The sequence below is a fragment of the Rhinopithecus roxellana genome, chromosome 12 (genome assembly GCF_007565055.1).
Source record: "Rhinopithecus roxellana isolate Shanxi Qingling chromosome 12, ASM756505v1, whole genome shotgun sequence".
NCBI lineage: Eukaryota > Metazoa > Chordata > Mammalia > Primates > Cercopithecidae > Rhinopithecus > Rhinopithecus roxellana.
The window spans coordinates 26,343,842-26,356,657 of NC_044560.1; the positions used below are offsets into that span (position 1 = coordinate 26,343,842).

The 12,816-nt window shown below is 55.4% G+C and overlaps 1 protein-coding gene across 11 annotated transcripts in view; it reads left to right on the plus strand.

The window, feature by feature from the left end:
- Positions 1–12,816, plus strand: part of ARHGEF10L (Rho guanine nucleotide exchange factor 10 like) — a 182,075-nt gene that overhangs the window by 140,847 nt on the left and 28,412 nt on the right. For all 11 annotated transcript variants that reach the window (XM_010373032.2, XM_030912690.1, XM_030912689.1 and 8 more), the window contains 2 exons: positions 850–1,004; positions 8,642–8,790. In XM_010373032.2, the coding sequence (XP_010371334.1) occupies positions 850–1,004; positions 8,642–8,790 (304 nt within the window). The remainder of the gene's footprint in view (positions 1–849; positions 1,005–8,641; positions 8,791–12,816) is intronic.

Below are 12,816 nucleotides of genomic sequence, written 5' to 3' on the forward strand. Positions count from 1 at the left end.
GAATGACTCATATACTATGTACATTTCATGTGAATGACTTGCACACTAGTACATTTCATGTGAATGGACTCATACTATGTATGTTTCGTGTGATTGTCACACACTATGTACATTTCATGTGAATGACTCACACACTATGTACATTTCATGTGAACGACACACACTATGTACATTTCATGTGAATGACTCACATGCTATGTATCATGTTAATGACACACTGTACGTTTCATGTGAATGACTCACGCTATGTATATTTCATGTGAATGACTTGCATACTAGTATATTTCATGTGAATGGGCTCACACTATGTGTGTTTCATGGGAATGACTCACACGCTATGTATGTTTCATGTAAATGGACTCAGACGCTATGTGGCCTTTCCTGTCTGCTTCTGTTAGCATCACGCCTACAAGATCCTTCTGTGTAGCATGTGTCAGTACTTTGTTCCTTTTATGGTGGTGAAGTAGGCATCGTTGCCCCATTTTACAGAGAGAACTGAGGCTTAGCAGTCCAGGGTCTGTCAGACTGGAAAGTGGCACGTCTGGATTCGAACTCAGGTCCACGTGACTCTGAAAATAGCTCTCTCAGCACCTTTACTGTGCTGCCTCTGGAGCCTCCCTGAGTCCTCTTCATGACAGAGGTCAGGGAGGGTACCATTCCAGAAAACCATGGAAAAGTGAGCTCCCGCATGGTGGAGCTATGGCCTGGCCACACAGCAGAAAGGCGTGGCTTAGAGGAAGCAGCTCCCTGGGGCCCTCTCCCTAGGAGGGCATGGGGGCAGTGAGCAGGTGGGAGTGCTCAGTGTGTCACTCAGACTGCTCAGCCTGCTTCTCTGACCTCTCCCTGCAGCATCCTGCTCTATGGCAGTGTGGACACTGGCACCCAGTGCCTGGCGACCTGCAGGAGCCCAGGTCTGCAGCCTGTGCTCTGCCTGCGACACAGCCCCTTCCACCTGCTCGCTGGCCTGCAGGATGGGACCCTCGCTGCCTACCCTCGGACCAGCGGTGAGGACTGGGGGGAATGGGGGAAGGGGGGCAGTCCTGGATGCCAGCTGGGTGCCAGATTCTCTACCAAGAGAGGATACAGGAGGCTGGGCAGGGATGAATTGGGAAATCTTAGTGCTGAGGATGTTGGGAGATCCCTGAGCCCCACTGGGGTTCAATGGGTGGTCCCCCATACGTGAATACTTGCTGGAATAGGGTGCTCACTACCATGTGGGCAGTGAAACCTGTTGGCAGGAGACTCTAGCGGATAAGAGAGGTACTCGTAGGTCGGAGGGACCTGGGTTCCCGTTCAGGCTTTGCCCCATGACAGCTGTATCCCTTGCTGCATGGTCTCCCTTCTTTGGTGCCTGGGGCTGTTCATGAGAATAAGGGCAGTGCCCACTGCTCATGGGTCCTGGAGGGTTAGACAACTCCATGAGGGCAAAGCACAGGGCCAGGCCCAGGGTGTACTCAGTGGAGTCAAATATTTCTGTCTGGGTTGTTTTATTGAGCCATCCCTAGCACAGGTTACGATGTCAGGAGGGCAGGAGGGCCATGTTTGGGCTGCTGTGCTCCAGGGCAGGGGTAAAGTACTTAATGCATGCATGTTATCTTAATTCGCACGCACCCCTTGAGAATTTCCTTTGCTTTACTGAGATGATGCTGACTGGGGACCGAATGCGCGTTCTCCTCAGCCATGTGGAGTGCTGTGGTCCCCATCCCCTGGGCTTGTTCAGCCCCGATGTGATGAAGGGGACTGAGCGGAGAGTGTAGCCAGCCCCCAGTCCCCTAGAAGGGGCAGAGGAGCCTGAAGGCCCATGGCGTCTCTTCTCCCCTGCCTTTTCCGCCAGCCAGGCTGTGATTGCTGCGTCATCACAGCCTGTTGCAGGGTTATAAACGGATATTTGTACTGAGCTAATTTTTTTTTTTTTTTTTTTTTGCCACTTGGCACTGTGTTAGTATTTTTAATTAGCTTTTGATAAGGCATTTATAGTTTTTAATTAAAGGGGGAAGAGGGAGGGAAAAACCCTTCTCACCGTCAGACCGAGTGTGCGTGTGAATGTAAATACGGGCTCAGATCTGCAGAGACTCATGAGGAGTTCTAGAGGGACCACTCCCGACCGGCTCCCACAGAACGCTGTGAGCCCGGCCTGTGCCGCCCTGGCGCCCTGGTCCCCAGCTTGGGTCGCCTTTGGCCTGTTCCCTCTTACTGCTCGATTCGCCAGTTTGGACACCTGGGTTGGAAGGAGGTGAGGCTGCCCTGACAAGGACCACAAACGGCAGATATGTAGAGTCGTGTATCCTAGAGGCTGGAACCCAGGGGTCCATGTTTGGATGGGTCATGTGCCCTCAGTAGGCGCTAGGGAAAGGCCTTGCTCCCAGCTGCTTCAGGTGTTTCCTTGCCTATGGCTACAGAACTTCAACTTCCGCGTGGTGTTCTCCCTGGCTGTGTGTCGGTGTGCAAATTTCCCTTTTTTATGAGGACACAGATAATATTGGATTAGGGACCTGTCCCTCTCTAGTATGAACTCATCTTAATTACATCTGCAGTGACCTTACTTCCCAAGGAGGTCACATTCTGAGGTACCGGGTGCTGGGACCTTAACATACAGATGAGGGGGCACAGTTCACCCCAAAACAGGGGGCTTGGGGTCTACCCATTGGCTTCTAGCCTGGGGTTGGAGCCTGTTAGTTTGTCAGGACCAAAAGGGCCACTGGGGACCATTGAACCCCACGCCTTCATTTTCTGGATGGGAGCAGACTGTCCAGAGCCCCCTGACTGAGCTGAACCTGCACCCAGTACCCTGCCTCCCAGACTAGAGCTCTCTGCAGACATGAGGGGGCTTTGGCTTGTCCAGGTAGAGTGGAGGCCATGAGGCCTGAAGGCTGAGATTTCTACCAGCTTTCCTGCTTTGCAAACATGTGTACACCAAATGCTTACCAAGCACGTACTATATGCCATGGACACAGTGGCAAGCAAAATGGACAGACTGCCTGCCCTCATGGAGCTTACAGTCTATAGAGGGAGAGAGAATCGGTTAGTAAACAAGCAGAAGTATAAGATTATACATGGTGCCGAGGGCTCCTACGGGAAGGAATGAGCGTTGTGTGAGAGCCTCACTACCCAAGTATGGGGCGGGGTGTGCCACAAAGGCCTCCCTGAGGAGGGGGATCCTGAGGCTAAGATCTTAAGAAGTCAGGCAAGTGGAGAGTTGGGATGGTGTTCTCAGCAGAGGGAACAGTACATGCAAAGGCCTGAAGGCAGGAGAATGCTTGATCTGGTGGGGGAAGCCGGAGAGGAGGCTGTCTTGCTGGACAACTAGAAGATGAAGTGGCACTAGGCATGAGCCAGGGGCAGACAGAGCTGTTTGTGAGGGCCTCCAACTTGTCTCAGTGTGTCAGGGCGTAGAGAGGCATGTTAGAGGTGGCTGAGCACTGGGCTCCCTCTGGCTGGTAGACAGGAGGGGAGGCAGGTTGGCTGGCTGAGAGGCTGAGGCAGCCACCTGGACAGGTGAATTTGGTGGTCATGCTCTCTCTGGGTGTCCAGTTTGGCTGTGGCCAAGAGGCCCCTGAGACAGGGCTTGCCTTACCTGGTATCCCCACCCGTACCCGGTGTTATCTTTCAGAGGTGGCCCAGGCAGGCAGCTGGGTTCTCAGGACCTGCTACACCGTATGGGGTGGGTGGGATTCGCCTCCATCACCTTCTACCTGGATTACATGCAGCCGGGTCTGGAATCATCCGCCTGGTCCGTGACCAGCTGTGGGCATCAGCTTGGCCCTCATCCGGATTCACTGAGGCCTTGAATAACCCTCAGATACCCCCACCCATCCCAGCAGCAGAGCCAGGGCTTGGAACTGCACCTGCATCAAGCTGGCAGGCTCTGTATCAACCTCAGAACCCACTGTGGTGGCCCTGGTGGTGTGGAGGGTCCAGGGATTGTGAAAATCTAGACCCCTCATCTTCATCCAGACGCAGGTACTCCATGAAGTATTTGCTGGTGTTTGAAGTCACATGGTTACTGTCCTGCTGGGTTAGGCTGAGACCAAGACTGGCATTCCTGCTAAAACTGGCATTCCTGGCCATGCTTTGGCTTATTGGAGAAGGACAGGACCAGACACAAATAGGTCTGTAGGACAGAACCTACAGAACCAGTAGCTGAGAGTTGACTGTCCAGACTCCAGGGTGACCAGGCCACGTGCAGGAATGGACTGGCAGAGCTGGAGCAGCCTCAGAGTCCCACCTGCAGCTGAGAAATGGGGAAACTGAGGTGAGAGCAGTATGGCCATGGCAGTCACTCTGCTGCCCTCAGGAGCATCTGCTTGTTCTCATTCATTGTATCGCTCATTCATTTGCTCAATAAGCCAGTGCCCCTGAGGTGTCAGGCACACAGCAGGGTGCTGGGGCCCAGAGCTGAGCCAGGTGGCCACTGTCCTTGCCTGTGTGCTACCCAGGCTCTCCTGTGATACAGGGGCATTGCCAGGCCTTGGGTGGGGATGCTGGGGTATCCCTGGTTGGGCACTGGTGCCGTGGTTTGGAGTCCCCCCTTGAGGAGGTACATAGCATAATGGGTAAGGGATGGGCTGGGCATCAGGCTGCTGGGATTGAGTCCCCACTGCGAGAGGTTGGGCCTTTGCTTTGCCCCTCTAATCCTCAGTGTCCTCACCCATGAAATGGGGGTGTGGGCAGCCCCACTTCATAGAATGGCTGTGAAGGGTAGACACGGCAGTTCCCACGAATGCCACGACAGAGCCTGGAGGATTGGCGCCTCCCACGTGTCCCTTTATTACAGTCATCATCATCACAGTCACTATTTACTGTCACCCGGCAGGGGCTGCCCTTTGGGCCCCTCTCAGCTGTGATGACTCACTCTGGGACCTGCTTTCTGGCTCCAGCCCGATCTTGACCCCTGAGGGAGACCCGGGGGCTTTCTCTGCTGCGGGCTGGGGGAGGAGGGATGCCAGTCTCCTGAAGCTGCCTTTGCTGAGACAGGACCTTCATCTCCCTTGTGCTGGCCGCGAGAGCTGGTGCCGGGCCCAGATGAATGGGCTGTCACGCAGGGGCAGGTGTGTGCGTGTGGGCCTGTGTTCCAGAACATGTGTGTGCGTACCCACAGCCACTGGAGGGGAAGATGAGGAAGGGTGGAAAGTGCGGGCTGCCATCAGGCAGGGGCGGTTCTCACCAGAGCTCACAGCAACTGGGTTTGTGATCTCAGAATCATGGTGTGTGAGAGCTGGAAAGAATCTCAGAGGACCAAGTTTTGTCCTCATGGTACAGATGGGAAAACTGAGTCCCAGCAAGGGGAAGTCTCTTGTTCAGGATCCCACCATGGGCCCTCTAATCAGGGACTCCTGTCCAGTGTCCTTTATGAGCTTTTTTTTTTTTTTTTTTTTGAGACAGAGTCTTACTCTGTCGCCCAGGCTAGAGCGCAGTGGTGTTCCACTGCAACCTCTGCCTCCCAGGTTCAAGCAATTCTCCTGCCTCAGCCTCCCAAGTAGCTGGGATTACAGGTGCCCGCCACCACGCCCAGCTAATTTTTTAATTTTTAGTAGAGACAGGGTCTCGCCATGTTGGCCAGGCTGGTCTTGAACTCCCAGCCTCAGGTGATCCACCCACCTCGGCCTCCTGAAGTGTTGGGATTACAGGTGTGAGCCACCGTACCTGGCCTTTGTGAGCTTTTTGATCTAACAGTATTAGCATTATTAAATTTCATCACAGTTCATCATTCTGCCCTGGAGTCAGGACTTCTTAGAGGATTTCTGGAGACTCCCCGCAAATGCAGGAACAGCATTCATGTAGTCCTCAGGGTTTGACCCTAGCTCCTACCCTAGGCTGCCACAACGAGGCTCTGTTCCAGGGGAGTGGATGCAAGGGCTCCGGTGGCTATCGCTGCTGGATAGAGCCTCCCTTTCCAGTTTTGGGAGGTGTTTCCTCACCATCCCTAGCTGCTTTGTCCCTGGGAGGGGTCCCAGCCCCCATCTCAGCCATAGCAGCCTAATGAGACGCCGGCTTCCCGCCACGAACACTACTCACCTCTGGCCACTGGGGGGTGCTCAAAGCCTTGCATTTTCTTGGCTCTAGCCCTGGTGGAGGCCTGGCCGCCTTCAGGTCACTCACCCCTCCTGGACACCAGGCCCAGCTGCACAGCCCTTCAGAAACCTGAGAGGGCAGTGTGGTTGGAGAAGCAGGCCAGGCCCAGAGTCAGACAGAGCCAAGTTCAAAACCCATTGTGCAAGGTCTTAGCTCCACAGGTCACTGCTGTCACGTTGGTTAAGTGGATTCAACACTTGCTTCCACACACTGTTGTGTTGTGGCAAATGACATCAAACAGTAAGAGCCACGAGCATAGACTCCTTTGTAGCTGAGTGAATTGGGGTAGTTATTTAAATTCACTGTGTCTCAGTTGTCTCTGTTATGAACAGGGATAATAATAGTATCTACCACACAGGCTTGCTGGGAGTTAAGGAAGTAATTCAAGGAGGGAGGGCCTGGTGTGCGGATACAGAACGCTATGTAAGAACTGCTGTCAAGGCCTCTGACTGTGTGCCCAGATAAATATTCTTGCATATTTTATTGATTCCCTGCAACATCCGGAGAAGTGCAGGTGTGGTTATCATGCCCAGTGTGCAGATGAGGGAAACTGAGGTCCAGAGAGGCGAAGCCCCCTGTCCAAGTTCACACAGAAGCTCTGGGGCTGAGGACTGCCCTGCTCTGACTGCTTCCCTTGTGCTCACGCTGGCTGGCTGGGCAGAGCGCTCTGTGTGCCTGGAAGTCGAGGGGAGTCCTTGTTCCTCTGCCTCTTAGCTGAGCTTGGAGTCTGCCCATTTTAAGTAGGGCATGAGGGCAGAAGGGGAACCTGTTTTATAGATGGGAAAGAGGAGGGGAGGGAGGGAAAACTGGGACCAGGCAAAGCATGGGATAGGACAGGGAAGGACGGGGAGGGGGTGGGAATCTAGTTTGGCTCTTCTGACCACACCCCAGCAGTGGCTTCCATCACGTACCCTGGGGCCCTTCCAGCTTTGGAGACAGCTGTGCCCCATCGTGCCACCAAGCAGCTGGCTCAGAGGGGAAGGGTCTACCTGTGATGGGCTGCTCTGTATCAGGGACCCAGCGGAGGGCAGGTGAGGTAGCAGGGCATTGTGAAGCTCACAGCTAGCTGTGTCCTGTCTCTCAGTCCCCTGTCACTGCTGCCTATCTCTCCAGAGTGTGCCATGGCCCAGGCTGCTCCAGGCTGGGCCCCAGCTTCCCCTTCAACTCCCTTTACCTACCTGGTACCCTGACAAGACAGGGCAGCCACTAGGGTTCTGTGTGGCATCAGGTGTGACTTCTGAGAAAAAAACAATCTTGGCACACACTGCTTGGTTGCCAGAGAAAATGGTTCTTGGGTGAGCTCGGCATCCCGGGGGAGGGGAGGACCTGGCTTGGGCCAGACTCCTAGGTCTGTTTGGTTTTCAGGGATGACAGACTGGAGATTTATTGTCTCTCAGAACATCCTCTGGATCAGGCACGGTGGCTCATGCCTGTAATCCCAGAACTTTGGGAGGCCGAGGCAGGTGGATCACTTGAGGTCAGGATTTCGAGACCAGCCTGGCCAACATGGCGAAACCCTGTGTCTACTTTAAATTAACTGGGCATGGTGGTGGGCACCTATAATCTCAGTTACTTCGGAGGCTGAGGCAAGAGAATCGCTGGAATCCGGGGAGGCAGAGCGTGCAGTGAGCCAAGATTGTGCCACCGCAATCCAGCCTGGGAGACAGAGCAAGACTCTGTCTCAGAGAAAAAAGAAACGAACAAACAAAAAGCACCCTCTACCTCACCTGGTGGCAGTGGTGTTTCTGGAGGAGGAAGAGATCTTGGTAAATTTGACAGAAGTGCCTTGGAGTCGGCCAAAAGATTCATGAGAAATCAAGATTCAGTCTGGATAAGCTATAGCATTGGAAAAGTCTTCAGAGACAATCTTGTCAACTCCTCACCCTATTTTACACATGGGGAAACTGAGGCCTCTTGAAGGGTAGAGATGTGCTCAAGGTCCTTAGCAAGTTAGTCATAGCAGCACCAGGGCTAGACCCCAAGTCTCCCGACTCTGGGTCCAGGACACTTTCCACCATATCGTGCTGCCTCTTCTGAGAAGCCTCCCGGATTTCCCCCGGGGCAGAATTAGCTCCGTCCATCTCAGCAGTTCTCAAGACCCTTGTGCAGGCCTGCTCATTTGTGCTTGGCGTGTCATGTGATAACTGTTGATTAACCTGTTGGTTGCTCTGACCAGTGAAGGGCTTCCTTGAGGGTGGGGCCTGTGTCTGATTCCTTTCTGTCTTCCCAACACCCAGTGCATGGCCTGGTGTGGAGTAGGTGCTTACTACACGAATGGGAGAGAGGGAAAGAGAGAGAGAGGCAAGGAAGGGAAGGGGGAAAGAGAATGGAGGGAGGGAGGAAGGAAAGGACGAATCTGAGAGTAGGTGTGGCCGGGTGTGGGAAATGAATGGTGGGAGTCGGAGGCAGATGGGGACAGCCACCATCCAGCTGGATGGAGAGAGAAAGGCCCTGGAGTGCAGGGAGAGGGTGTGTGGGGCCCCGCTGAGCCCCCCTGCTGCTGGCCTGCGTTCCTGGGGGACCTGCTTGCCACTCCTGGCCCCGACCTGCCTCCCCTCTCTCCCTGCAGGAGGTGTCCTGTGGGACCTGGAGAGCCCTCCTGTGTGCCTGACTGTGGGACCTGGGCCTGTCCGCACCCTGTTGAGCCTGGAGGATGCTGTGTGGGCCAGCTGTGGGCCCCGGGTCACTGTCCTGGAAGCCACCACCCTCCAGCCTCAGGTACTGCCCTATCCTTTGGCTTGTGGCCCTGGAGGCCTGCCTCCCTTTTGCTGACCCTTTCTTACGTCCACCCCGGCACTGCTTTCAGCTCCCAGTAGCATCTCAGGGATCAATTGGGCAGAGTTTGTCTGGAAGCAGAGGGGGCCAAGGTCCCAATTGGGCCTGACCTCTTCCTCTGCCACACATCGCCAAGGCTACCAAGAGCAGAAAGCGCCCAGCCGCAGTGCACTGTGGCCTGGATCCTGAGTTGTGTTGGTTGCTGCTTGTGGAAGTGGGACTGGGGTCCCTGTCCTTGGACTGATACCCAGGACTTGTACCCATGGAGCCCAGGCCATGCTGAGGGTATGGCCAGGGTGGATACAGCCATCCGCTGGGCTCTTCAAACCACATGGAGGGAGAGGCTGCCTGGGTCCTGCATTGCCCTGTTTCCAGCACCATCCATGCCTTGGCCCCCAGGATGAGGGACTGGTCTGGGGGACTCGTCCCTGGCTCAGCCTAGGCCCATGCCTGTCTCTGACCAACAGCACTGCCCGCTTACCTGACCACACCTGCAGTCCATCCTGGGCGGGAGACTCAGCATGGTTCCCCAAGAGGCATTTTGGTGATGTTTGATTTGTTTGGACTATCAATTGCGATGAGTCACCACCTGGCCTGGAGTGGAACCCTCCCAGGGTGCTTCCTCATGAGGGGCGGTCTTCATTTGCCTATCTAGTTCTCTGTCATGCAGCCGTGAATCAGCTACTCAACAGTAGAAACACTAAGTGGAGTCCTGGGATCTTAAGAGCACAGATAATCAGGGCTGGGATCCAGATGACACAACTCTCATTTGACAAAGGGGAAAACTGAGGCACGGGGCCTTACGAATGAGCTCTGAGACTGGAGGCTGAGTCTTGGGGATGCGGCCCGCCTCTTTCCCTGGCTTGCTGGAGCCAGACCAACCAGATCATCTTTCAGTTCTGCGCCTTACACCTGGGCGCCTCTGTGCTGGCCCCCGGGGAGCACGAGGCTTCTAGTCTGTAATGGGAATAAGTGTCCCATTCCTGGAATCCTTTTCCTTACTGTATGAGTCAGGGTTCTCCAGAGGAACAGAACCAATGAGGCATATGTGAGTGTGTGTATGTGCATGTATATGTATACACATGTACATAGGAAGAGATTCATTCACAGAGAGTCGGCTCATGGGGTGGTGGAGGCAGCGAAGCCCCAGCATCTGTGGACAGCATGCTGGAGACCCAGGCAAGCTGCCGGCGTAGTTCAGTGTGAATACGGAGGCCGGGAAACCTGCCAGCTGGTGGTGTGCCTTCCGGTTCAGAAGCTGGCAGACCTGACACCTCAAAAGAGCTGATACTTCAGCGTGATTCTGAAGGCAGGAAAGAACCAGTGGAAGGTAGTCAGGCAGGGAGCGAATTCTCCCCTCTCAGCCTTTTCCATTCAGGCTTCAGCAGATTGGGTGAGGCCCGCCCACACTGGGAGGGCCTTGTGCATGACTAAGCCTACCATTCAGATGCTAATCTCATCCGGAGACACCCTGACAGACACACCCAGAGCCACGTTTAACCACATATCTGGGCTCCCGTGGCCCAGTCAAGTTGAAACATAAAATCAGCTCTTTCTCAAGGAGTAAGATGATGCTTGGGAGCTGTGGTACCCGGCCAGTGCCAGCCTGGGAGATAACTGATCAGTGGCTCTTCCTGGGTGCTGGGAAGGGGAGGTGGAGTTACCCAGCCCAGCTCCTTAGACAGGAGGGAGAGGCAGCGCCATGTGCAGGACCAGCGGGTGAGCTTTTGCTCCTTTGAGGAGCAGGGGCCTGGGGTCTGTTGGTGATTCTTGGGCCGGGTACCCTTCCTGGGGGCAGCATGAGCTCCAACCTCATGTCCTGGACTCATGCCAGGACCTGGAACTGAGGACCTTTGACCTCACTGGTACTACAGGGCTGGGCCAAGGGCCAGTGAGACACCAACAGGAGGGAAAACTGCTGCCTTGGCTTTCCCGGTTCCTCGGTCCCCTTTCTCCCCCAAGAACAGCTGGAGCAACTGTAGCTGCAGATTCCTTTCCCAATCCCTGGTTCACGCTGGGGGGCTTCCTGCTCTACCCCCAGCCCACCCCACCCCATCCCTTTCCAGCCCCTGGTTCATGCTGGGGGGCTTCCTGCTATCCCCCAAGCCCACCCCACCCCATCTCTTTCCTCCAAGGGCCTTGCACTTCCTCGGCCTTCTGAGAGGAAGGTGAGCAAGGAGAACTAGCTTTCCCCGGTCCTTTCGGGTCCCCTGAGCCATCTGGGTCTCAAGCCAGGAAGAAGGACATGTCTGAACCCTTGGCCTGCCTCTCCCAGCAGCCCCCAGGTGTCTCAGCACTGTCCTCACAGCAAGTCTGACTGCTCTGCCAGCGGTGTCCTGTGGACCCCCTGGCACAGGGTCTGACTCAACCCACGAGAATACTGGTGGACAGGTGCTCGGCCTGTAGGCCTAGTGTGCTGGGCGCCCATTTAGGGCAGTGGTGTGAGAGGGAATGGAGGCCCAGCCTGCTCTGGGGACCTCCAATCTATTGGGGGAGACCCAACCCTTGGGGCAACCTTCAGTCTGATGTGGAAGACACAGTCTGTCTTTGGAGTGGGGGCTTCAGTCTGGGGGGAGAGACACAGCCTGCCCTTGGAGGGCCTCCAGTCTCATGGAGGAGGCACAGCCTGCCTTTTGAGGGCCTCTAGTCTGATGAGGGGGACCCAGCCCCTGTTCTCAATACTGGGGGAGCAGGGCCTGAGACAGGAAGAAGCCGAGAGCAGAGAGAGAAGGGAATGAGAGGGTGCAAGCCCTCAGCCCCCTGTTGGCCAGAGGACATTCTCAGTGCTGCCAGTAGGAGAACTGGGACGCACCAGGTAGGAGGCAGCTCAGGAAACAGGAGGCAGGGTGAACTAAGAGGCGTTTCCAAGGAAGAATCTTTTGATGACGGGATCTGGAGGGAGGGGAATCCAGAAACTACAGGCAGGGGCCTGCAAGAGCAGAGAAGCGACTGCCGGCTGCTGGCGGGGGAGATGTGAGTGGCAGGGCCCCAGGGCACAGAGCTGCCCCTGTGAGCTGGGCCTGTGGAGCTCCTCCCAGGCTCTCCTGGCAGCTCAGGAGCACTTGAGACTTCAGGAGTGGGGAGGACTGGGGAGGCATCATTGAAGACAGCAGCCCCCCGCCTGTGTCCCGGCCACTTCCAACTCTGGGTAGCTGGCACCCTACCCCCTTAGACGTGTGCAGTTGGAGAGCAGGCTGCTTCAGACGGGACCCTAGCTGTGCCCCTGCCAAGCTATGCAACCTTGAATAAGACATGGAGCCTTCCTCGGCCTCAGTTATTTCATCTGTAAAATGGAATGGTAACAGTACCAGTGGGGAGTTAGCAGGAGGACAAACTGAGGACATTCAAGTGAAAGGGGGAGGGCTGGATGAACATTATTTGCTGTCATTGTAATAATTCACCCATCTTAAATCTGCATTGCCGTGTATGTCGCTGATTTGGAAAATCAAGCTGCTCCCGGGATCGGTGTCGTCAGTGGGTGTGGGGCGTGGAGCCCACACTGCAGGTCTGCCATCCTCTCGCCTCACTAGAAGACAGCCTTCCTCCTGCCAACAGCCGTCCAGGAGCATGGGACAGATGGTGAAGGGAAGGACAGGGGCCCGGGTCAGGCCCTGCCTGGCTCTCACCTGTTTTTGCCCCTTGCCAGCCATAGTGCAGTCCACTCCTAGCCCACAGAGCTCAGCTCTGGCGTGACCATCCCTGGGGCCCCAGTGGCCACCAGGCTATAGCCTGAGGCTGTGATTATTTAAGATTAGTTCTGGATCAGTTGCTCTAAAGAAGGGTCTTTAGACCCTTAGATCAATATGGCCTTTCACCTGCTTTTCACACCTCAGGGGACATCAGGAGGGCTGCTGACTGGAGGGAGGTGAGATGGAGTAAGGGGTAGCCAGGGAGCCCCTGCAGCAGAGGCCAGCACGCGCCCCTGTCTACAACCAGGAAAATGGAAAAGTTTCTGTTCGCTGCGCGGTG